Here is a 27,139-nt window from a genome sequence, read left to right as displayed (position 1 = left end):
ATAGTAAAAAAAAACAACAACAACAAAAATGTTCAACCAATCAATATGTTTCGTGTTAATAAGAATGCAACAGGTCATGGCAAATAGAAAATCACAAACAAAACTCAATGAACAAAATAAGATAAAGAAACCGACAAAAGAAAAACATTAGAAATAAATTAATTTCGTAACAAAAGTAGATTTTTACAAAAATTTATAAGTAACACCCCTAAAACAGACTTTTAAAGGAGATAAAATATAGGTCAAATCGTTTATATAATGTATTTAATACACGCAAAGAGGATCAAATGATTAAATTTAAACGATCATCAGAAAATGTTACATGGCCTACTTAAATACTCGGCCAGATTCTTTGCTCACAAGGCCGAAAAATGCCACTTTTTACGACTAAATTTACAATAAAGATAGCCACAAAAACATATTTTCCAAAAATTCTTTAAAACGCTACTTTAAACAAACAACTTGTAAGCCACAAGTTCGACCGTGTATTTAACCCTTTATGGGCCGATTATTGAAATATACTTTTTAAAAAATACTTTCGCATAATATTTGTACATATACACAAATATTATCAAACTATTAAATTATAAGGTGTACATATATATACAAAGAAAAATGTTATAGAACTAGATAATAGAAGTTAAGAGTAACTTTTTAGGTAGAAATGATGGAATTACTTTAAGAGCAGATTCTCAGACCTTGGATTCTTGATCGCTATACACCTTTTAATAACTTTAAAACCTAACCGAAAATCTAAAAAATTTCAATAACCCTAAAACTCAAAATTTGTATTTAAGTTTTAAACTCTGTTTAAAAACTGTTGTTGCTATATAAATCTACAGTGTGGTTTTATTATAAAATGAATTAAATTTTTTTTTTTGGTGTAATGTTAACATATGCTTCGAATTTCTAAAAATGTATGATTGTTATTGTTTTTCTCATTTGCTTTTTTTCTCAAAACTGTCTTTAAAAATATTTGTTTTCATACGGCATCAACGGGCTAAGTCGACTTTCCATCATGACGCGTTCTGTTGTATTGACGCGTTCTATTGTATTGACGCGTTCATTTGTATGACACGTTCTGTTGTATGATCATTAAAATTTAATTATTTAATCCTCTTTACATGTACTAAATATATTACATAAACTTTGGTGAATTATCTTCTCACTTGGTATTGCATTTTCAGTATTGCGCTGTACATCGAGTTGATTTTAAGGCGTTAAACAAAAATGTTTCCTATGATTTCTAATTACTCGATGAACCTAATATATAAAGGAAAAATAAACAAATTCTACTAATAGTCAACCGTTACGGTGGTGTTGGAAGAAAGAAGCTCAAAACGCACGATGCTATGTACATCCTACCATACTGACAACATGACCTTGTTTTGACGATCTGTTTAAAACTTTGGTTTTGCCCGCTCTTCAGAGCCAACTCACTGACGCTTTCGTCGTGTGATTTACATAATGTACCCACTCCTTATCGCCAGTAATTAAGAAACCTAAATAGTCAAAATGTCGCTTTTCGAAGAACATGCATGTGCAAGTCTCCAAGCACATGTCCTTGTCATGTTGTGGGGGAACTCCAAATCCCTAACTTTAGAACTAAGGCTACTGGTGCGCAAACTGGTGAAGAAAGATCCAAGTCTGCAGAGCCTTGGATCCTTCTTCACCAGTTTGCGCACCGCTTCAGATTCAACTACAAAAAACGTTGAAACTAAACTTGGCAAGTACGTTTGGTAATACTGCCTTAGCCTAGGACTTGGCGTTTGTTTAGGCTGGCTGGCGGAATGACCGAGTTGAAAATCATAAAAGATGCAGCGTTGTATATTGGATTTCTAATTTGATATTAATTTCTACAAAATAATGTACCGTTAAATGTGTTAAAAGAAAATGCTAGAACATTTTTAAAAAATCACAGAACTTCCCATGTTCTAATAAGATCCATTTGTAATAGCGCAAGTGTGAAAGAACTTTCTTTCCAACACAATACATTTAGTGATTATAGATTTCAATAAGCTTTAACTATTTTTTAATTAACGCATTAAAATTATTATTAACATAACGGTTAGATAATAAACTATTATGATTTAGTGTCCTCTAACTAATTGCGTCATCGACATTGGTGCCGACTTCAGAGGTCCTAGAAGACCCCAGAAAGTAGACAAAGACTCCATTTATCTGAGTAAGCGTTCCTAATGACTGTTTATGAGTTGATCAGGTTTGCTTCCCCGTCAGCTTAGTCGCGTTTTTTTAAAAATTTAAAGTTATATGAAAAATTCGTTCCATTTTCGACAACCCTCTCGTATTTACTGCACGTGGATCTTCTTTTTATCGTTTAAAAATTTCGGCGGATTTAACTCTTGTAATCAGTTGGAGTTTAAAAAAAACAAAAAAACAAATACAAACAGCTTCGTTTTTATTGACTTTTTTTTTCTATTAAAAATACCGCATTTTTATTTTTTGTCTGTAAAATTACATGGATTAAAATAAATATAGGGATTAAAAAATAAAAAACTTTTAAAAAGATAAAAACGCAAATGTCTATACAAGTATAGCTAGGTATGCAGATGAAACTTGATTAGAATTACTAAGTTGGAACATAGCTTTAGGAATATGTCTGACCTTGAGGAGCGTTACCACAATCTTTGTCAAAAATTATGTAGCCCAACCAGTGAACTCAACATTGAAGGGTTATTAGTAAGTTCAGTGTTCAATAAAAAATTTGATTACCTTTAGAATTTTAAACTTATTTAAAATCAATTTATATAAAATATTTAATAGTTTTTAGGGTCATCTGTTGTCAGTACTTTTTAGGCACCTGTTGTCAGTACTTTTTAGGCACCTGTTGTCAGTACTTTTTTTAAAAAAAAAAAAAAAATAAGATTTTTGAAGCAACTTTTTATAACATTCTTGCCTTTTACCTACTAATTTCTATAATTAATACCTTTTTATACATAATTCTTAAAAATTACTAGAATGCATTTGTGTATAAATATTTGCCTTAGGAATATTTTTAGCTTTGTAAATAAAGGCATCATCACTTCATCTGATTGTTACAATAGGATACTCTTACATCAATATACTATGATTGTGCTTCACTTCATATCCGTAAGGAGAAAAACTTTGAAAACTTTGTAAAGCAATGTAAGTTTTTCCTTAACAAATTAGAAGGTATTTGATTTGTAATTAGCATTAATTCAGTTGGCATTTTTTTCTTGACAACTACTTACATTTTGAAAATTGAAAATGTTTAGTAGTTTAAATTTTATCAATTGCTTACCTTTCTAAGTTATCTTATATGTGTTTTTGTGAGATTGGTACTATTGCTCTTTATTTAAATATAACCTATTTTATTCTAATGATCACTGTTATTTTTTTCACTTTGTATATTCAAGTATATTCTGTTTTGTAAAACAACTATAACATGAAACAAAAAACAAGGTTTTCCATAAAGATTTATCATCTCCCTTAGATGGGTTCTACTATATTAGCCTTTTCATGTCTTTTAAACATTAAAGATCTTCTCATTGACTGTATCTTGCTATCATCTGCTTAAACTTTTCAATATGAATACTACAATTTTAGTTTGAGATAATTTTTCTTTAGTCATATTTCTCTAATAAAGTATTTATAAAGATATGATAAAAAAAAAATCTATTTGTTTTTTAAATTGTAGATATGTTTTTTAAATTAAGATGCTTCAGCAGTTGAAGAAATTGAAAAGTGTCGAATTAACAGTAGAGATTTTTATGAGATGAAACTCATTGGGTCTGGTGCATTTGGTGAAGTGAAACTGGTAATGATAATTTTGACATTTCCAATTCTCTAAACTCTTATTTCACCATTCTGAACTGAATTATATTACAGTGGTTTATAAAGTAAACTTTTTAAAAACTTAAAAACTTTTTTTTTCTTCTGTTCTTTTGATAAAAATAAAAATTTTTTATGGCATTAGCATGAATTTTATTATAGTCTCAAAGTCTATAAAATCTTGCATTGCATTAACATTTATGTAACATCATTTTAATTTTTTTTTCTTCATAAAAGTAGCAACAAATAAAACTAATATATTTCTTGTTCTATCTAAATATCCAAATATTATTAATATTATATTCAAATATGAATAATTTGGATATTCTATTAATAATATTTAAAAGTGAAATCAAAATCATTACATAAATCTATTCTCAGGCCCACTAAATCTGAAAAAAAAAAAAAAAGGTGGATTGACAATAAGTATAAAGCAGTTAAAGATGTGCTTATATGTTACACATCTTCTGACTTAGAAGAACTTGCCCAAAACAGTTCAAAAACTGAAAAGCAGGCACAAACAGCTGGGTGGTTAGGAAAATATGAATTTTTATTTCTTTACTTCTTTATGTTTCAAGATTGATGCATAACAGAATTTAAATAGTTTAAATATTGCTCAAAAAATATTGCATACAAAAAAAAAAGAAAATAGTTTTAGATGTTAAGAAAGTTAATTATTTTGATAAAGTAATGACAGATCAAGTTGATAATAATTTGTCAGAAGTAATTGTAAAACATCACCAGTAGAATGATCAATTTTCAGACTTCCAAACAGCATCTGATTTTAAAAGCACTTTATTACTATTGGATCAGTGGTGTGTTAAAATTTTTTAAATTATAATTTAGCATCAATATGTTAATTGAACCACTTTTTCAAACTACTCACAAATAATAGCTTAATAAATCAGGTGGACAGATAAATCAGCTGTAAGCACTTTAATTGCTTTATTATGTCTGTGTAAAAAAAAAAACTAAAGATAAAAAAAAAACTAAAGATAAAAAAAAACCTAAAGATGAATAAATTAAACATTGAAAGTGATATTCTGATAACAGGAAGTACTAAAAGAATACTGAAATCTTTGTCATGAAATCTTAGTAACTACTTTTTTGAAAAAAATGCAAATGTTGAGCACAGATTTTTACTGATGGCAAGAGTAAAAACAGACCTACAAAATTGGTTGGAACAGAATCTTTAAATGCATGCTTGAGAATTAGCAAAGGTGGTTGCCAAGTTCAATCCTGATGGGGCAATTTATTTTGAATTTTCTAAAAAATGTTGTTATTTCTCGGCACTGCCATATAAAAACTCTGCCTTAAATAGTGCTGCAAATATCAATTAAATTACAATGTAAAAGTATTGCCAAATTCCCAACTATTACCTCAATTGATATAGACAGTCTTACTGTTTCTCATTTTTAAATGCTTTAATTCTCAAAACAAATCAGCTTATGATATTTGTTTAAAGGGTTGAGCTGATCTTGAATGCTGGGTTGAACATAAAGCATTAGATTGAAAGTGTTATTAATCAATCATTTTTTACTTCTTTTTTGTATAATGTAATAAAATTATATGTAAATTCTAAACTCTAGGCAGTACAGTTTTTGTTTCAGTTTAGAATTAACATGATAGCAATTTTATTACAGTAAATATTTTGGTCTTTTTTATGGCAAAATTGGAATTCTTGCCTGACTCAACTTATTTAACCAATCATTAAACTTCTGGTGATTTAGTATTTGTATACATTTTATCATTGGTTGCCTTCTAAAGGTGTTTGATATTTACACATTAATTTCAGTTATCACCAAACAGCTCATTGAAGTAATAAATTCTTTTTCCTATGTTAGGATTTTCTGAAAATTCTGTCACTCAACTAATTCAGCCTTAAATGTTACCTTTTAAAAAGTATTTCTATAATGAGAGTTATGAAAAAAACGTTATAAATGTTACCTTTTAAAAAGTATTTCTATAATGAGAGTTAGTTTTTTTATTATGTTATACTAACTCACCAAAATCAAAAAAATGTGTTCACTCCCTGGTAAAGATGTAAGAAAGGTATAGAAAGTTTTTTTTTTTTTTTTTTTTTTTAAGAAGGAAATAAGATTATGGTTTTTAGAAAAACTTAATATCTTGTTTTATTAAATATAATTATTCTAAAAGAGAACAAAAACAATCAAAACTAGTTCATGGCTGTTAGTATTCAATTCAAAGCAATCAATTAAAAACTTTCTCACCTTCATGCTCTACACTTTCTAATTTGAATAGCAGAACTGTTCTGATTTAACAGTTTGCAGAGATATTATTTGCATTTTTTTTAAAATAAATGTAAAAGCTGCTGTGCACCTCTGCTGTGCTAAAGGTTTATTGCTTGAGAATAAAATTATAAATTTTTATAGCATAAGTTATTTTATTAAACTATTTAATATCTTTTTAAAAATATTTACTCTAACTTTAAAATCTGCTGACTTTATTTGATTTATGATAACAATCTGTTTAAACATCAAAGTTTTTTTAAAGCAATTACTTTAATTTTAGTTTATTTTTTCACATTAAAATGTAATTTAAATAATTTTGCAAAAAAAACTTACAGAAAATTAATGGTCATTAACAGCTAACCACCTGCTATATCTTGATACATACATCATGTTTCACAAAAGTTTTGGTTGATATGATGATTCAAAAAACTTACTCAAAATATTTATGCAGTCATGTCTTTTTTTTTGATTTTACTGTAATTTTTTTAAAAAATTAAATCTATTCAAAATTTTTGCTAAATTAAAATACATCATGTTCATTCTAGCAATTGTTATGTTGGATTTACTATTTATTTTTCATAAAAAAAATACATGTTTATATGTAAACACCTTTTTAAAAGTGTTAGTTTTTTTAACATAAGTGATGTTGAACACTTTGAAGACCAATTTAATTGAGGTTGTTGTTATTACATTTTTAGGTGTGTCATGAAGAGACAAAAAAAATATATGCTATGAAGATTCTAAGTAAATTTCATATGGTATTCACTTTTGTTCTTCATCTTTAATAAACTATTTTGCTAGGAAGACTGGTTTGTGCAAATTATTTTTTAAAAGCTTAACTCTTAACCCAAAGAAAAACTTCAACACAGAAGTTTTGTTTTTAGATCCTCATTAATTAATTGATAAACACAAAAAAGAATATGTTAAATGCTTTTAAAGATTTACTAAAAAAGTACTAAAAATAACAAATGAATCTGATTGAACAGCAGTTTCTAAAAAAATTTAAAAATATACACCTTTTTTTCAGTGGATAATGATTATTAGAATAAACATTTTAAAATTTAATATTGTTCCATCTATAAATTTGTGTGCATAAAACTGTTGAATTAGATTTGAAGTTTCAGCTCGTTAGATGCTTTCACAAACAATTCACTTGATTTTTTCAGATTAAAAGCTCAAAGTCAGCATTTTTTTGGGAAGAACGAGACATTATGGCACATGCTAACTCTGAATGGCTTATTGCAGTTAACAATTTTAAGATTATTACTTTCTATTTCTTGGTTAATAAATAAAGTATAATAGTTATATTAAGTTAAATATAAAGTAAATTTATACAAACTTAATGTAATATTATACATAAGAATCAAACCATTAGGTGTAATGCTATACATTAGAATCTATATGTTATACATTGGAAGAAGCAAACCATTAGGTGTAGTGCTATGCATTAGAATCTATATGTTATACATTGGAAGAAGCAAACCTTTAGGTGTAATGCTATACATTAGAATCTATATGTTATACATTGGAAGAAGCAAACCATTAGGTGTAATGCTATGCATTAGAATCTATATGTTATACATTGGAAAGCAATAAAGTAAGTGTAATACTAGATTGTAGTAGGAACAAATGAAAACATTTCTTATTCCAAAATCAATTATGAAGAATGTTGGGCTGTACACTGTAATTAAGGAATATTTTGGAATTATAATACAGGTCTACTGGAAGTTTATAGAATTTTAATGTTATCCATAGCTGCTTTAAACATATAATAAATGAATAGCAGTAAAGAATTTTTTTTTTTTTTTTTTTTTTGAGGCTGTATTATATCCAATTATATTTTAGATTCATTATGCATTTCAAGATGATAAGTTTTTGTACATGGTTATGGATTACATGCCTGGTTAGTTGATTACTTTAGTGCACGGCTATCTAAAACACAGGCCTATTAATCGTGCAAACCGTAAAAATAACTGGAGGCCGATTAGTAAAAATTTAATTTAGGCTTTATTTTGATTTATAAAATTATTTTAACAAATTACAATTGTTATCTAATTTGTCAACTAAAGGCATACTTATTTTATATTTATTGAAGAAAAAATATTACCAAATTTCAATGAAACATAATTTATTCAAAAGAGTTTTATATAAGTCAAACAACAAAAACAACACAAGTTTTAATTTAATCACTCAGTTTTTAATTTTTTGAGCTGGCTCCTTGTAAGAGCGTGGAGTGTTTAGCTTTGAATAATTATTTAAAAAAATATTTGACAAAATTTTACAACTTTTCATACACTTATTATTCTTAAAATAACCAAAAAAAAAATTGTTGATTGATTGAAAGTAGTATGATAAGGAATGCAAACAAACTGGCAAAGTCATATCCAGTGCAATAAAAAGTATATAACAAAAGAAAGTAAATTGACTTAAAATGTCAGTTGGCTTTGTTAAACCAACTCTATCTAAGTCTAAGATATAAGCACCATACTCATTACAATATGAATATGTATCAGTGTCAAGATCTTCATAACCAATCTTAAATTGAAGGTAACCAGCAATATATACTAAAGCCATTTTAACAGAGTCAGTTAAACTAGACTCTAATATTTTCAAAGAATCAAATATTTCACTTTCCTTTTGTGTTAGTTGCCCTGACAGTTCATGCAAGTATGACCAACATGAAGCTCTCGAAAGTCTGAATCATATTGTAAAAGTAGTTTTGAGTGCTCAATTTTAGTTTTTTCTAAAACTTGTTGAACCGAAATAAAATAAGCACCACCAGCACCTTGATGTAACTTACTAAATGCCTTTTCAATAGGGTCAGATGTAAAGTCACCAAGTTTTACAAATTCGTGTGATGTACTTAACAAATATTTTGCTAACTCAACTAGTCCTTTTAAGGTATGGACTATCGCTTTAGATGTTTCAACAGTCAATATTTTAATTCTATTTTTTCCATTATGGCAATCCATATCTTCACAGATTTGTGATAATGAAAGTATCTGTTGCAGACGAAGATCATCAGTCGAATTTATGACAGAGCGCAATGGGTCTCTTAACCTTTTATCATCACCCAGTTTGTGAACATTAATAATTTTCCAAGCGTCTATAAACATTTTTAGAAATACAACAGTTCTTTTAACATTGGTTTGGTCTATTTTAGGATGTGTTGATAAGGCAGAAAGAGTTTCATCACAAAAAACTCTCAAACACAAAGAAACATTTTGTCGCTCAACAGGTTTTGGAAAGATAGAAGCTGTATTTAAACGTGAAAGAGTCACAAGTGTCTTACTTTCTAAGTTGTAAAGGTTCTTAAGATCACTCCACCTTGCAATTAAATTATCATCATCATCCTTAAATTGAATTTCTTGTGTTTTTTCAGTAATCTAATTATTTCTTATGTTTTTCCATATATGAACATAATCGTAAAGTAAAAAAATGTTATTTTTAGTAAGCCATGGTTTCTCTTCTAAAGTTTCAAAGAGAGAGAAAAACTTTACATTGACTTTATTATTGTCACATATAATCGCAACACAACTTCCATTTGCATTTGAAATTGATCCAAGTATAGAATCAACTACTTCATACTGAAAATCTGAATCAAGACAACATACTGGAATCATGCATACTATAAAAGTGGGTCCACCAAAAAGACATTTAATCATAACAGCTAATATTGTTTTTGCTAATTTGTCTGGTTGATTAACAGATCTCCCAAAAAGTTCTCCACCGTGATAAGTTAATGAAGCTTAAACATATACTTCATCAACTATTAAAATGCACTGTCGTTGTCGGTTAGTAAGTTTGCAAAAAACATGCAAAATAAATTCATCATTGTTTAATTTTGAAGCTTTTGATGTCAATTTTTGTAGAGTAGAAACACTGGGAAGCTGATAATTATTTCGAATTCGCTTATGAAGTGCTCTTGAAACAGAAAAATATTCAAAAGCTCGAACAATAGTGTTTGAAGAATACAGTGTATCTCCAATACTTAAGACTTTCATAGAAGATAAACTTTCTACAATAACTTGTTTTTTTATTGATAACTCAATATTAGTCAAATATCTTATAGCTTCAGCCAAATTCGACCATTTGTCTAAAATAGTTACATGATTTTTTGACAAACTTGTTACATAGCATAAGCATCCACAATTATACGTCTCATATTTTAATTTAGAAGAAAGATTTAGTATGAACCTATAAAAAATCAAATAAGAAAATCAGTAACAATTAATTAAATTTTTTTTATAAATTTATAATAATTTAAAGAAAGCTTATCTTACTTTGGTAAACCACAGTAAAATTCAGTTGATTGAAAACAAATTTTTTCATCACATTTGTAGACAACTATACACCTTAATAAATCTTTTGGGATTTTTTTTTGGTTATGAATAATCGCATCATTGAAATTCAAAGAGTCCATTGCTTTAAAAGTTTCAAGTTGATCAGCTTGTACACTTCTTGCACCAGAAGTTGATGAAGTTGTAATTCTTGACTTTGGAGGTGCAGTTGGTACAAGGCTGGACTTAACACAATTAAAAATAGAAGGTGGAGAAGAGGGTCTTTCTTTACCATAAACATTTATTTTTGAAATTTATAGGCCAATGTTCAGAACATACAACAGTGTATTTGCTATCAGGAATGTTGCTTCTTGGAATAGCAGATAGCCACTTTCTACGATCTTCTGGATCTTTTGGTAATCTGTAAACAGCACACTTTTTTTATCTGTTAAATAATTAGTAGAGCAATTCGCAACACAACACTTTAAAGGCATAATAAGTCTCAATAAATATTTTTTCTTCTTCCAATTTTAAGCAACTATATTTAACCTTCGGCAAATATTTGTGAGTTAATCGGCCTCCAGTTATTTTTACGGTTTGCACGATTAATAGGCCTGTGTTTTAGATAGCCGTGCTTTAGTGCTTCATTAATCAAATGATTGATAAAAGTTTAAAACAATTAATTCTTAATCATTTTAAATCGGTAACTATCTAAAGCTGTTTACATAAATATAAGTAGATAATCACAAATTGATTTTAAAATTAATTTCAAATCAATTTCAAGATGATATTAATAGCCATGAAGAATTCTGAAAATCTTAAATGAATATTATAAATAATAAACGCAATGCTGTCTATACATTTATTAAGATACAAATCCTAAATTAAAGTTTATGTCAAGCTGTGTAATTTACCTTAACTTTAGGTTATGGTTACTATGGTGATTAATACATTTTCAATGGTACAATTGATCTAGAAAAAACTGTAAAATTGCATTCTATCAATGCTATATAATGTAACTACTTTCATGAATCGATCTTTGTATAAATGATGATGGTGGTAGTCTATACTTCGATTCTTCAGAAAATTTGGAATAAAGAAGTTTACCGGCCTGCTTGCTTAAATGCAAAATCTTGTTTCTGACTGCTTACAAACTTATACCACATGAAGTATTAACATGGGTGTTCCAGTTGAGTTTAGTTCAAAATTTTCAAAAAATTTTATCAAGTCTTTCAGGTTGCTTTGATGGTTTGTTGACAAATATTTGCTAAAGAATGACTGGTATACCATCTAATATGCCTATCTTGTCACAAAAGTTAAGAAATTTCTGGTCAGCAATATCAATTTATTGCACTGTGGGGCTGCATATTAAATTTTTTACTATTAGATTTTTTTATTTGTTATAGAGTTGAATAAAGAATATTTTCACCTTTGAATTCTCTCTCTTAGTATTCTACTGATTAGACCTTCAATGTTTAACATGCTTGCACTGTAGGATGTTTTTAAACACCTTCAAATATAATTCAAGCATTTACCACTTCAACCTTTGATGGTACATTTCATTGAAAAATCACAACCTTTTTTACTGAACATAAATTAAATAATATAATAAATTATAATAAATTATAATAAATTAAAAATAACATTTCAAGCACAAAACAAAAAAAAAAAAAAAAAAAAGAAAAGAAAAGAAAAGAAAAGAAAAGGAATAAAGAAAAAATTGAAAAGTTTAAACATGTTGTGTCAATAATTAAGTCTTATAGTGTTGTAATAAAGAAGAATGCTATTAGATTAAGTGTACTGTTTTGGCTTGTTTAATATTGTTTTGATCTGTTTTTTTTCTAGTTTGGATAAATTATATTATTTGAAATTATAAATAGGTTCTCTTTATTAGAATATAAATACAAAAGCAACTCAGTTTGAGGACTTATATGGATTGTTTTTTTCCTATTGGTTGCAGGTGGGGATATGATAAACTTGATATCTAATTATGAATTTACTGAATCTTGGACACAATTTTACATAGCAGAGTTAGTGCTAGCTATCGATGCTCTTCATAAATATGGTTTTATTCACAGGTAATTATGATTTTTAGTATGCAGGTGTTAGTTTTTATTGAAGGTCATTGATGTAAATGTTTTTTATAAATTTGTTTTTAGAGATATTAAACCTGACAACTTGTTGTTGGATAGAAATGGTCACCTAAAATTAGCAGATTTTGGCACATGTATGAAAATGAACAAAGATGGTTTAATATATTCAGATACTGCAGTTGGAACTCCAGATTATATTGCACCAGAAGTACAAACTTTATATTTCCTATTGATTTTGTAGAAGGGGTTGAAATTTTCATTCTAAATATAATTTTCATATTTTGTTCATGAGGTTTTACCATAATATTTTTTCAGGTGATTAGTAATGCTCAACAGGGTAAAGATATTGTTTATGGTCGAGAATGTGATTATTGGGCAGTTGGCATTGTTTTGTATGAAATGATTTTTAGTATGTTAAATCTTGCATTTAATTTGGTGTAACAGGCCAAGATTTGGTATTACATTTTAGGAGTTTTTTTTTTTTTTTGTTTTTGTAATAACTTGCTACTAAAAGATGAAATATCAAATCTTATCCTGTTTTTTTGTACAAATATCATAACATTATTGAATCCGTTTAAAAAAAAAAAATACTGCTCGAATTGATTCAAGTTATTTTTCCATTTAAAAGTTTTTAATTTGATGAATATTGATGAATGAGAGTTGATAGTGCTGATGAGTGTCAGAGCCTTGATATTGTTAAACAATAAGAGGATTTATTTGTAAGAACAAATTTTATTATGTTTTCATGCTTATATACAAAAAGTGTGGAGGCAAAGAATACTATCACATGTATTCTTTGCTTCCACACTTTTTGCCATCCTATTAATTCTCAACATTATGGATAAAAAGGTAAATTTTTTTATATGATATAAAAATATGTAATTTGTATAGTATGCTTACTTAAATGCATATAGTTTGTATAATACGCTTAAATACATGTAAATACTTTAAAATCAATTATCTAAATAGAATCATATTCACTTATCAAGTTGCAGGACATGTCCATCATGCACATAGATGTAGATTAAAAATGTAAATTTCATTAATGTTGGGGTAATCTAAACAGTAAAAGTAAGAAAAGAGAGAAACAGTTGAGTTAAAACAGGCTTACAAGAGTTATCTAAATCAGGATGTATCAAATGAAGCATTTCAATAAAGTATACTTTAAGGAAGCTTCCAATTAGCAAAGTTTGTAATGAAAATTGTTTTTTTAGTAAATAAACTTATACCAGATAAAAGTTTTAAAGCTTTTTATGTTGTACAAACTTATAGAAAAACTACAGTTTAGCCGGATAGAAAAGGTAACAGTTTAGTAAAGGATAGAAAAGTTGCTTATGGATAAAAGTTTGTTTTTTACACTATAAGGAAGCATAAACTGCAAAGACTTGATTCACCATTTACTGTATCTTTATATCATATATACATCAAACACATTAAATTTAAATATATGAAAAAGTATAAAAGGTGCCTTCTATCCATAACATGTTTCATACATCCATGTGTGTATTTCAAGAGTTTCCTTTCATTACCTTAAAGTAATTATTGATCTTTATTCAGAACAATGTTCAATTTTTTGAATTCTTAAGTATTTATTTAGTTGAACCGCCTTTCGTTGAAGAACATCCTGAGGCTATATATGGTATGAAAGTTTATTTAGAATGCCTATATTTTTTATATTTTCACCTAATATTTTAAAGAGTTCATGCAAAATTGATGTGTGGAATTAATGGTTTGTATCTAAATCAACTTTTTTCTTATTAAAACTCAACAAAAATACAATTGTTTTATTCTCCATGTCACCTTTTTAACTGACGCATTTCTTTCTTATAAACATTATCGATCTTTTCCATGTCAGGAAAAATTATGAGTTACAAAAATGTGCTTCAATTTCCTGATGATTTGGAGATATCAAGCAGTTGCAAAAAATTAATTTATGACTTTCTGAAAACAAAGTAAATTTTTTTGAAATGATCTTTTTTTCATTTATTTGTTGATAATTGTTAGCGTGTTACTACCCAAAAATCACCTTTTTATGGTTTGATGGGTTTGCTTCTCAGTTGTTTGTGGTTTTTCTTATAAAGTGTTTAATTTTTAGTAAAGATCAGCGACTAGGTCGAAACGGTATAGATGAAATCAAAAAGCATCCATTTTTTAAGAATGATTCATGGGAGTGGGATAACATACGAAACTGTAAGTTGAATTTATTTTTGTCTGAATGACATAAAATTTCTAATTTTTTTTGTTCCAAGAATAGATAAGTTAATGTGGCAGTTCTTATTTTTTTGGTCCAAGAATAGTAAAAATATGCTGCAATTCTTATTTTTCTAAATCATAGATAGATATGAATATTTGGTAAAAATAACAATTCTTATTTTCATGAAATATGTTTTTGCTCTCCTTCTGAATGGATACCCTATTCAAGTAATTTTTTTAAATTCAAAAGTCAAAATAAATCATTTTTTACAATTGGAGGTCTTTAAGTTGTATGAAATATTTTCTAAATGGTTTAACTAGTTGCTGCTCCTTATTATAGAATCAGGCTGTTTAAAATTGTAACTATGATAACCAGTTCCTAAAGACTATACTCTTTAAAATGAAAAAAAAAAAAAAGTGCTATGCACAATCTTTTACTTAGCTTTTAGCATAACTAAGTTATTAGGATTTCCTTTAGAAAATGGTTGTAAAGTTGTAATTTGTTTTTTCAGCTGTTGCTCCATGGGTTCCAGAACTAGTTAGTGAGGATGATACTTCAAATTTTGATTTGGATCAATTTGTGGAACCAAAATTTAACAACCAAACACTTGAGTTATCAAAGGCTAGACTTTATTTGTTTTAGCTTTATGCAGTAATTAAAATGAATTTCTTTTTTTTGAGGATTTTATTTTCATTTTAGGGTTTTGCAGGGAATCACTTGCCATTTTCTGGTTTTACTTATTCAAAGCATAACAGGTGATATTTTATTGTGTTATTTGCTGAAAATTATTTCTTAACAATAAATTTACAAAATGTTTTATTTCTTTTTTTTTTTTATTTAAAACTTTTCTTCTTTTTTCTTTTTAGAATTATTAGAGAAAATAAGGTAAAGAGCATTCTGTTAACAAATAAAAAAAAAAAATCTTTTTGGCTGTTCTACCATTATGTCTTTTTTTTTTTTTTTTTTTTTTTTTTTTTTTTTTTTTTTTTTAGAGATCTGGCTCCTCTGAAAAGAAAGACAAGAAAGTATATATAAAATTTGATTTAAATTTAGCAAACAAAAATTACAAAACTTATAAAAGTAAAAAACTAATACTCACAACAATTTTAAACTCCTATTTTACTTTTGAAGGTTGCAGTAAAAGGTTTTGAATTGTTTTAAAGAGAAGTTTTTTTTGTTTTGCTTGTTAATTGGCATTATAATAGACCATGCAACAAAATGATCTTATAGCCCTCCTATGCATTTAAGTAAACATTTCTGGCCTTCTTGCTAACAGTGTAGCGTGCCTTACTTTTACAGCACCCAAATTACTAGTTGACTAAAGAATGAAACAGAAACAGTAGAAATTACTAATTGATACTGCAGTATAAACCTTGCTTAATCATCAGTTGTTGTATCAGTTATATGTTCAAGAGTATCAACTACTTTAAAACCCTTAAATCTGTGAGACCTTCTAAAGATGTTTCTACAATACCACATGATCTCTGAAAGGTTGTTTAAAGGAAACTATGTTTCTGAAATAATTGTGATGAAGTGGACTTCTTTCAATGAAAACATATTTGCTTAACAACACTAAGAAAGGTCTGTAGTCGTATGGTCATAGTAGCATACTAAATTAACTAATGTTCAACTATAGAGTTTAAGATTAGATATTCAAACTTTTCTCAGCTTTTAAATTTGTTGACTAGCAAGGTCTAAAGATTTTGGTCTCAAATAGTTTCATAAAAGATACCCATAAAATTGATAGCAAAATATAGTGAACAATCCTAAATGTAGAAACATAAAAAGATCTTTTTTACGAGCAGCAGCAGACATCATGAAAATTAATTGAATACCAAAAGGATTTTGGAAATACCTAAAGAATTATAGATTTTATAAAAAAGCATAGGAGATGAAGATTTTGAATTAAAGTTAACATTTGTTTTTATCTTGTTACAAGTAGATAAGATTATTTACTGATTAGGCAACCATTAAAATAGTTTAAAATAGATGACTTATATAAAAAATTACAAATAAATAATAAATATATTATTTATTTAAAAAACTTAATGAGGTCCAAAAGTTCCCAACTTCTTTCTCTGAACTGAACCATAAAATAAATTTAAATAATGATAAATGTACAAAAGCTATAAAAATATAACCTTTACTTAGCACTTTTGTTTTGGTTTTCTGTTTTCCTCTATGTCTTGTGACAAAAGTCAGGGTGTAACAATTGTGTCACAATTGCACCAAAAATATAATTTTAAATAGAATAATTAAGTTCAAATAGTTTTACCAAAGTTTGATATAGTTATTTTATGTATAGTTAAAGTTTAGTAATGATTATATCTGCAGTCATCTTTTGTTATATAAAATAACCATTTTATCTGATTGACAGACAGTACTTGACACAAGCAGAGCTCCAAGATTATGATTTTAAAATGATTATTTTTCGTAGTGTTAATCTTTTAAGGTGATTTCTGATTTGTTATCATGATAATGAACTTACTGAATTTTAAATAAATTTAACAAAAATTTTAATTAAATTAATTCTTCTATTTGACTTTTTTAAATTATGTTTTATTTTAGAAAACAAATTTATGTGACAAGTATTTTTCTTTGAAAGGCAGATGAAAAAATTCATGAATTAGAAGCTGAACTCCAAGCTGAAATTCAAAGAAAATTAGAAAGTATTGAACTAATGAAAAATCTAGGTTTGTCTTTTTCTAATTCTTATAAAATTAAGTTGTTAACCACATGTTTATATTGGGGAAATAATTTTCCATGCAAAATATTTATACATTTTACAAAGAATTTACATGTCTAACTCTTTGATAATTTTCCATTAACTTTATTTTAAAGCTTTTAAATATGAAAAACTTTGCAGTAGCCTTGTTTTTCTTTCTTTTTTTTTTCTTTTTTTTTTCTTTTTTTTTTTTACATATGTTAAAATCCCAAAATATTATTTATCAAAATATTATTTCATTCTCTTTAATAAAATTACAAGGTCAACTTAAAAATAAGTTAGTTAAAATAAATTTTGAAAACACTTTTTTAAAGGGGTATAATTAGCAAAATACCTTTTTTTGAAACCTGTTTCTTCATAGCTCCTCCTAGATCTAATAAGATCTTTTCTGTAGCCTCAAGATAATAAAAAGTGAAATTAAAAAATATACAATTAAATTAAATACAAATAAAAATAGTAATATTTCAAAACAAACGGAACTCTTATCTTAATCTTGTTAAAATTTAAAACCGTGTCCCAACAAGCAAACATTTTTATTACAGTTACTTAACTTTTTGTTTTAAATCTTTTATCTTTCTTTTTATCTTTCTTTTTATCTTTCTTTTTATTTTTATTTTTATTCTGAAATAACAAAGCAGATAATCTTTTAACCTATTCAATGTTATGTAGATGTTCTCATTTAGATAGTAAGAAAAGTCATATTAAAATAAAAAATGAAAACTTTTAGTATCAACAATAAAAAAAATTAATAAATATCTACCTGCTTTACTCTTAAAGATCTACCAGATTGATGTGTTAAACTTTTTAAATTAAGGAACTTAACATCTTTATACCTCTAAAGCTATAAGTAAAGCTAACAAGATGTAATAATTATGATAATATATAGTCAAGACTGCCCAATGTATTGTATTTGATTGAATATCTTCCTTGTACTCTATCTTACCTAGCTGGCCAATAGTTGATGTTGTAATGTTTTTGCTGTTTCTACAAACGAAGGATGTAGCAGAACTTTGTGTATTTTTATTACATACAGAACAGCATCCCAACCATTTTTTAGATCACCCTGAACATTCTAGTCATATTGAACTCATGTTAAACACTGAATTAATGTTAGTGTAGTTTTCACTGTCTCAACAAATTTCCTTCCATAAAGTATTTTGCAGAACATCTGTTCCTAATGTGCAGAAGAACCTTTTTAGTTAAAATATCTTGCTTAACACTTTGGTCATCTCTTACAGGTATTGAAGAGACAAAACAAAATGATGAGATTAAGGCACTAAAAAAAGCTCTTCAAGAGCAAAATACCTTAAAAACCCAAGCTGTTAATAAGCTTGCTGAAATTATCCAACGAAGAAATGCTGGGGGCAGTTCAACAGAGCTGAAAAGAAAGAAAAAAGAGAGTAAAAGGCTTCAAATTTTGTTACAGCAGGTGTTTAGAAATTATTACTTATTGTTATATCTTATTTAAATTTTTTCATCTTGTTATTGTCTATAGTCTTTTTTTTTTACCGCATAGGAAAGAGACCAATGTCGTAACACAGATGTCAAACTACGAAATCAAATTTATGAGTTCAGCAATGTATGTGTTAAAATATTACTATGATTGTTTGATTCATTACAAATAGAGTTCAACTTTAAGCATAAAAATCATTACTTATAAACATTTTTTTTAAGTTCTTTACAGCCAACCTTTTTTAAAGAATTTTTCATCAAAAAAAAAAAAAAAAAAAAAAAAAAGTTTAAAGTTTTTTTTATTTTCTTGTTATTTTAAATCTTTTAGATTTTAGAAAAGCTAAAAGAAGTTTTAATAAAAGCTATGGTAAGTCGTATGTAATTTTAAATAATTGCAGTTGCAATAGTAATAATAGTAATTGTAATAGTTGAGGTTATTTTAAGCTTGACTTAGCATTAACAACACATTGCTCATATAGATGGAGCTAGATTGTAAAAACATGGCTATGGAGCAATTACAAGAAGAAAACAAAGATTTAAAAGTTGCACTCAGGACTTTGAGGGATTTACTACCAGTTGAAAATTATAATAAGTCAGTTATTCAACAAGGTAATGCAAATTTAAGGCTGTAAATTTAGGTATATGCATGGCTACTATTTGCATTTATCCATAATTCCCTAAGATGCATATCTAAGATACATGTGATAGTGGTATTTCAGAAAATCATTTTATCATAAAAGATGTTTAATTTCCATTTTTTTATACCTAATTTAGTTTTTCATACAAAATTTTAATGAAAATTTTTGTGTTTTTCTGGTGACTTAAGTTTTGATCTGATGTCATTTTCCTTGCTGTTTATTTATACTGTTATTTTTTATGATTTTATTCATCGTTACCACAGCATTGCTTGCATGTTCATGAATTAAAGGATTTTTGGTTGTTTTTTTCATTTTGGTGTTCAATTTCAGAAAATCTCAAGTTAAGCAGTTGGCTTTCAATCCCTGAAAAAAGAACTTATAGTCAATTTCTTGAAAAGAAAATTAATAGGAAATTTGAATGGAAGAAGCAATATGTTGTATTGAGCAAACAAAAAATATTTTTCTTTAATAATGAGCAAGATAAAGCAGCTAATACACCAGCTATAGTAATAGATATTGGGTAAAGATCTTAGTTTTTTGATTTGTTTAGATACCTAATTATTTGATATCTAGGTTTTGTAATTTAAATCATTTTACAGCATAAAGTTTTGTAATCTTTTTTTTGTAGTTGTTTAAATAGCTAAGGTATTAAAATCTTTGATTTAGAAAACTGCTTCATGTTCGTCCTATAACACAAGGTGATGCTATTAAAGCTGAAGTGGAAGACATTCCCAAGATATTCCAGGTACATTTTTTTCATATTATGTGGTATGACAAATAAGTGTGATAATACCATTAATATCTGAGATTAGCATTTTTTTTTTTTTTAATCAAGGCTGTCTTATAGCTGAAAACTTGCTCTAAAAATTCCTAGGTCTTATAAATCCTGCAAAGGTCTTCCGTAATCAAATTTTTTATCGTTTTTAAAGTTTGACTTTGTTTTTTAGATTTTTTACGACGATGAAATTAAAAGTTCAGAAGAAGAGATTGAGCGAGATCAAGCTGAGGTAAACAAGTGGTATTTTTAGATTAATTTTAAAACACCTTATGCTAAAATAAACGATGAAAAACATAGCTCAAATGCCCCTTTAAGTATCAGATTCTAACTTTTAACTGAGAACTATGTTTTAACATTTAGATGTTAAATATTGCATTTTAATTTTTTTTTTTTTTAGTTTGTCTTTTTTTTTTTATAGCAAAAATCCGAGTTCACTATTTCTTTTAAAGATCATCATTTTCTTGTTTTGACACATAATCATGTACCAAACACATGCGACTTTTGCCCTAGACAAATGCGTCGCATGTTTAAATCACTACAAGCTGTCGAATGCAATAGTAAGAATGATGATTTAAAAATTCCTTAATTTCATTTCTGCTTCTTCATCACATCAGGTATTACTGCTAAATTCTGTTGCGGCTCAGTACAATACTGAATTCACTTCAGTTTCTAATTACAGTATATATATATATATATATATATATATATATATATATATATATATATATATATATATATATATATATATATATATATATATATATATATATATATATAATCTGTTGATTTTGTTGTTTTAAAATTCAGGGTGTCATGTGAAATGTCATAAGGATCATTTAGATCGAAAAGAAGATTGTGTACAACCATGCAAAGGTTTTTATTCTTTTTTTTTTTTTTTTTTTTATTTTTTTATTTTTTTTTTTATTTCATCTGCTAGGAGGATCCCATCAGCATCTTCTAAGTGATTTCTTATCTTTAAGAATATCTTTAAAGTATTTTTGAATATATTCCAAAATTTATAGTCACTGTTGATCTTGCTACTGCTAAACACCTGCTAATACTGGCAAATGATGTAGATGAGCAAAAGAGGTGGGTTGGAGAACTATGTAAAAAAATCTTGCACAAGAATGTGTCTGCGTGTTGAAAAAGAAAAACACAAAGGAACATTCTGGCAAATTCTGATCTCATTGTTTTATTGAGTTGCTTTGTTATATGTTGTAGGAAAGTTTTTATTAGGATTTATAATTTCAATTTTTAAATTTTTTACTCGTGTGTATTATATTTTTTACAAACCTTTTTAAATGTTTTTTTAAATGAAACTTTTAGACATGGAAATCTAATTGTAATTGTTATTTGAAATGAATAAGATAGAATTTATACTACAAACACGCTACACTTATGATCCAAAAGCGATCTTTTAAAAACCATCTCTTTCTTTCAAAACCATCTCTTTCTTTCAAAACCCAGTTGTGTTTTTTTTTTAAAAAAAAAAGGAACATTCTTTCGAAATTTGCGTAAGCTCAACAGCTAAAGGTATTCTTCTGTCCAGAATTCTAAATTCGAATTCAGAATTCGCGTTAAATGCATTTTATTATGTAAAAGTAATCTAACGCATCAAAATTTGGTGCCTTTTCAGTTTTTACAAAAGTTATTATTGCAAGTTGACTGTATCGCGTCTGATCCGCCATCTTTTTTATCCTGTCTGTGGTTTCTACTAGTGATTATCTAACTTATTATTGGAGATTATTTTGTTTTAAAGTTAAATTTTATATATTCCTTAAAGCAAATGTTCTAAGAGTACTTGCTCCCAAAAATATTAGAATAATAGAATATCAAAAGAAAAGTTTCATTTATATGCTTTTTTTGAACGAACATCTCACGAAACACCACGTGGCTTTAAAAGACTATACACTCTCTGTGGGTTTTTTTTTTTTTTTTCCAGTTTTATTGCTGAAAATTATTGGCTTTTTTGTTATGCATTCGGGCTGATCCGTATTTCATAAAATACATATCATTAAATTTTCGATATTTTGGAGAGCACTTTTATATTAATGGGCAGGGAGAGGGGGAGAGGGTCAATTTCACCACCCCACTCGCGCCTGTTTTAATAAAACGGAAATAAATCTAATAACTATATATAACTATACTATATATGTATATATAGATATATGCTAATTAGTCATTTTAGTTAGTCATTTGTCTGGTTGCGATACCAAACTATTGATGATCAAATTGTCATTCTATAGCTTTTGTATCCCCCATTCACTTGGTGAAGTTCTTAGCTTTTAACTTTGGCTGCTATAATTTTTGAATTCATAAAAACTAAAAAACATTTTTTTAATTGTTGCTCTTCAACAATAAAGCTACATAATCAGGTTCGGTTCCCCCCCCCAAAAAAAAATTGGCCGTTGGGTGGCTTAACGAGAACCGACGATATTCTCTATTGTTCGAACCATCGAAGATCATCGAAATCATGGTTCAACATCGAAAGATTATTCGAACCATCTTTCAGCAATCTAAAGAGTAACCTTAAAAAAGATTTTTAAAAGTTGCGTTGGTCTTTGCCATGTATTAGGATTTGGTTTCCCAGCAAGTTGAGGCATCACTGCAGGCTATCACGTAAGATTTGGAGCTCTGCTTTCAAAATCTTTCCGAGACCTCCAAGATACTCCTTCAGTATTTAATGATTGTCTGATTTTTATTAGTACCAGACAATCCCATTATACCACTTAACAACAAAAAAGATAATCTTGCTAATCTGAAAGATTAAAATACTATAGTAATTGATATTTTTAATTTTGTTTTATGTCATTTTGACTCTAAATAAATATTTAACAGTTTTATTGGCTATTTAAATATTTACTTAGAAATTCAAATTGACATAAAAAAATAACTAAAATTATATACACAACTTAACACATGAATATAAACAATTTTGTAAGCAGTTGTGTTGTGTACTTATAACGAGTTGCTTTTCCAAAAAAAATCTTTACAACCTTTAAATTGTCAATGCATAACCAATTCTCAAATTTGCAGACTAAAAAAATGGTTGTATAGACGTTTTGCTTAGCTCATTCTATTTTGTTTTTGTTAGTATTTAGCTCAATTCCTCAGTCAAGAGTTTATCTAAAATCTTTTAAAAGGGATCTCCTTGTATTATATATTCATAATTTTTTATAATGCCATTTGACAAATAAATAAATAAATTTGATGAATCAATAAAAAAAATTCTTTCTTCGGATTTTACGTCGTTTTACTTTAAGGTAGCGCGTTATAATCGGACGAGAGAATTTTTTTTCAAAACGATGTATAAATTCCGTTTTACATATCCAATAGCATAAAGATATAGCATTCTTCCTAAATAGAATCTAGTCACTTTCTAACTTGTTAAAATTGTAAAATTTCTCATTAAACTTAAGGTAGTCCAATTAAACAGTTTAGCCGTACTGTGTCTGCTTCATTGTCTTATTTATTATAACAGATTCTGAAATGAAATAATTTCCAAATTAAGTCAAGTCTATAAATAAATGCGCGCGCAGTCGCACATTAACTTATTGACTTGACTTAATTTGGAAATAATTTTACTTCCGCACAACGCGTTTGTTTAATTTTGTTCAATTGTTTTCGACAGTTATGTGTGCATGGTGATTTTATATTACGTAATATCAAGATTTCTGAGTCGCGCCTCCAGTATTGCTTTTTCACGTGATGTTGTAGTTTCTCGTGCTATTTTCAGTACTGTACAAGAAGTTTAATATTTCAAGATTTATTTAGAAATGCTTTCGCAAACCTGAAGGCTTGTTGATATGACGAGCAAACATTCTCATATTGAAAAAAGTAAACGTTTTTTACTAAACACACTTCATCTTATAAACTAAAATTCTCAGTTCATCTTACGCAAACTCTATCTTAGCCATGCCTGTACCACTGACATCGTTAAATTCTGAAAAAAGACGAGGAGATTGTTTCTTAGAAAGTTGTCCCAGATAAATTAGAAGATGTTCGAAAATAGATTACTTTTAGTGTTTCGATTTCATCGGATTTGCAAAAGCTTTTTAAAACTTCCTGACACAAATTACCAGCTTCTGCTAACTTTATACGGTTTATGGTTATCGGTTACTGAGTGACTTTAAAAATGAAGATTAATCGTGAATTATAAAGAACGAAAAAAAATAAAAATAAACTTTACTTTTAGGATTATAAATTCCTGCAGACAATAAAGATTGCGTCGCCAAAATACCACAGGTAAACTAATAAATAATGATACAAAGTATCAGTCTTAACTAAGCCTTTGGGGTACAGTCTGCTGCATTTTACAGAAAGGAATTTACAAAAACCTTGAGGTATAATGAAATCTCATCTAATTATTTGGAACTTTTATACAAATAAAAATGGTGCTAGTTTTAACTTAAATCAATTAAGCACAGACTAAAAACCTTTATACATAATTTAAATTGATAGAAGAGTTGGAACACACCATAATCAAAACATATACAGTGCACAAGTAAAAAAGTTCTGACGTCATTTATAAAGCCTTCTAATAAGAAAAGAAAATGGCGCTGCTAGAATTAGCAAGAACTATATAACTACCTTAAATCCATTCCGCTGAAACGTGCTAAAGCATAAAAAGTATTTAAATTGCTCGATGTTTTGACCAGCAAGATAAAAAAAAGTATTTTTTTTAGGTATTTTTCGAAAAATTAAGTAAAAAATATTTGGCAAGTAATTGTCTGCAATTTTCTCAAAAATATTTCTAAAAACTGGTTGTTTTATTTTACTACAAAAGTAAAAAAGCTGTACGGGCAAAGATACCGAGAATCCGAGATCAACCCGGATTACAGATCCGAGATCAACTCAGATTCCGTTGATAATGGGGTTGAACAGTAATAAAGTGGGCTTGAAGTTTCTAGTCTTCTCTGATACTCCTCCTGATACTCCTTTTTGACCGTTTGCTCATAAATTTAAATTTGAAATACAGAAACAAGATGATTTTGGGGTTAACTTTAGGTCAAATGGTTGCTGCATTACAATTTTGCTTTGTTAAGTAACAGGGTTCATACTAGTTTTGTTTATTAAACTTTGCTTAAATCAAAATACTTAATATTTAAACTCAATTTAAATGTTGTCTCGCCACATAGTTTCTAAATAAAATTTTCGGGAATTCAGTTGGCGAGTTTATTTTTAAATATCATTTTATTATCATTAACTTCGATAGTAAAAAAGACGAGTTAAAAATTGTAAATCTTTTTCCGGAAAATTTTTATTTAAAATAAACCGAAATTTCCTCTTCAAATTCCTCATTTAAAATTTCCTAGCTTTAAAAGTATAAAATACAGGTTAACGGAAATGAATATTGTTTATTTGCATCTTGCAAAAAATGTCAACTTGGAAATATAAAACCTTAAAATTTCTGTAGGAACTGAAAAATCCAAAACACAGCGTAAAAAGTTTTTATCTATATTTATTCTTAAAAAAATATCGATCCGAATATATTCATAAAAATATATTCATATAAATACGTCTATTCCAGAATATTTATCTAAATATAACCATAAAAGTATCACCAATATATATATATATGATTATATTTAAAACTGTTTCGGAATGAAAAAACGTTTACCGAATAAAAAAAATTCCATAAAAAAGCTTTAAAAAAGTTTTGCTTCAGAGACAAATAAGTTTATCAACCTCTCAAATATCAACATCATTTAAACCTGTCTAAGTTTTTTTTTTTGTTGTTTATTTCTTATAAAACTAAAACTTTAAAAATGACTCACCACATTTCAATAAATGATTATCTCTGCTTTAATGTAAAATTTGTTCCCATCCTTCGAGCAATTTATTGACGCAATTTCTGGGAAATTCGGCTTTTCTGGCATCGAAACAACAACCGAAAAAAAAAAAAAAGACCCTTCGAAAACGCCGAAAAAAAAACTTTTAAAAAAGCTCTAAAATGACCATTTTGACAAATAAAGTCTAGTAAGGTCGAACGTTATCACGTTGCAGAATTATCTGACAAAAACTTTCAAGTTATTTTTGCTGGATGTTTTTTCGGGATATTTGCTGCTCTTCGTTATCTAGTTTTTCTCAAGTATTTCAGAAGGTAATAGACTCGTTCCATCCTGCTGCACGCAGATCATGATCATATGATATGAAGACCATGCTTTAGGCAAGATATGCTTTTTGCTCCGTATTGACGTATTCCTCATTTTGCAGCAATATTAAAACGCCAGTGCATATTATTTTTGTACAAAACATGCGGCAATTACTCTCTTAAGGTAATTTCCATAAGCGATAGAAACGTCACGAGCGGCTTTACAAGCTTTGGAACTTTATTGAAGGCGAAAAAATGTCATTTCCTAAACTTGACACTTAATTTATCAAGTTATATAAAGAAAAAAATTAAATTAAGAAAAAATAAATTAATATAAAGAAAAAAAATTAAACTGCATATAAACAATTAATTTTTAGAACTTAAAAAATGAGAAAAAATGTGTTAATTTTTCACATCAAATTGACAGGAAAGTTGCGTTTAAAAATGTTGCGAAAAATGCACTTAAAAATAACCGCAAAGACCTTTCAAACAACCCAATATTTAGCATAAAACGTTGGTACTGTCTCAATCGAACTAATTTATCGTCATCTTCTACGTTCCTTATAATTCAAAGAAAATGTTTAAGACAATTTTTATTCGGCAGTTCAGAACTAAGAATTAACTATATTTCTCCCTGAAAGTAATTGTGATTTTATGCGTAAATGATTGTTCAGTAAAATCTCTCTTTGTAGCATCATCTCTTTGCACTGCTTCTATAACTGAAGAAGCTTTAAATTAAAACGTTTTAACTTCAACAAGCTTTCGAAGATCATTACTTTTCTATAATTCAAAACACCAACTTAGGGTAGATCTCTAATAA

At 27.5% G+C, this 27,139-nt stretch overlaps 2 protein-coding genes and 1 pseudogene across 8 annotated transcripts; 1 reads left to right on the top strand and 2 right to left on the bottom strand.

Annotated features, from left to right (window-relative positions):
• Window positions 1–2,367: 2,367 nt before the first annotated feature.
• On the top strand, window positions 2,368–21,611 carry LOC145186671 (rho-associated protein kinase 2-like). Of its 7 annotated transcripts, none has more exons than XM_090077780.1 (27): window positions 2,368–2,700; window positions 3,066–3,147; window positions 3,699–3,799; window positions 6,764–6,823; window positions 7,232–7,309; window positions 7,911–7,968; window positions 12,306–12,423; window positions 12,505–12,646; window positions 12,754–12,847; window positions 14,036–14,077; window positions 14,294–14,390; window positions 14,534–14,628; window positions 15,144–15,253; window positions 15,332–15,387; window positions 15,499–15,517; window positions 15,625–15,657; window positions 17,238–17,325; window positions 18,596–18,786; window positions 18,874–18,936; window positions 19,138–19,176; window positions 19,289–19,418; window positions 19,778–19,967; window positions 20,114–20,192; window positions 20,395–20,454; window positions 20,644–20,782; window positions 21,033–21,098; window positions 21,248–21,611. In XM_090077780.1, the coding sequence occupies exons 1-27, from the start codon at window positions 2,617–2,619 to the stop codon at window positions 21,367–21,369; spliced, it is 2,436 nt and encodes an 811-aa protein (XP_089933906.1). In that variant the 5' UTR covers window positions 2,368–2,616; the 3' UTR covers window positions 21,370–21,611. The 7 variants fall into 7 exon arrangements, 5 of the variants coding, with proteins under 5 accessions (XP_089933906.1, XP_089933910.1, XP_089933907.1 ...); XR_016449619.1 differs by having other exon boundaries at window positions 2,385–2,700; window positions 17,201–17,325; XR_016449620.1 differs by lacking the exon at window positions 15,625–15,657 and having other exon boundaries at window positions 2,424–2,700; window positions 17,201–17,325.
• On the bottom strand, window positions 8,222–9,181 carry LOC149892496 (uncharacterized; annotated as a pseudogene).
• On the bottom strand, window positions 9,154–11,511 carry LOC145183318 (uncharacterized). Its single transcript, XM_090080630.1, has 4 exons — window positions 11,453–11,511; window positions 10,685–10,766; window positions 10,349–10,590; window positions 9,154–10,262 (listed from the first exon to the last, which is right to left on the bottom strand). Exons 1-4 carry the CDS (start codon window positions 11,509–11,511, stop codon window positions 9,815–9,817), a joined length of 831 nt encoding a protein of 276 aa, XP_089936756.1. The 3' UTR covers window positions 9,154–9,814.
• Window positions 21,612–27,139: the final 5,528 nt, after the last annotated feature.

The sequence above is a fragment of the Hydra viridissima genome, unplaced genomic scaffold (genome assembly GCF_058129835.1).
Source record: "Hydra viridissima isolate aposymbiotic clone 2 unplaced genomic scaffold, HvirCarnegie_v1 scaffold_2, whole genome shotgun sequence".
NCBI lineage: Eukaryota > Metazoa > Cnidaria > Hydrozoa > Anthoathecata > Hydridae > Hydra > Hydra viridissima.
The sequence above is the reverse complement of the archived record's forward strand: the minus strand, read 5'-3'. Positions and strand labels throughout refer to the sequence as shown.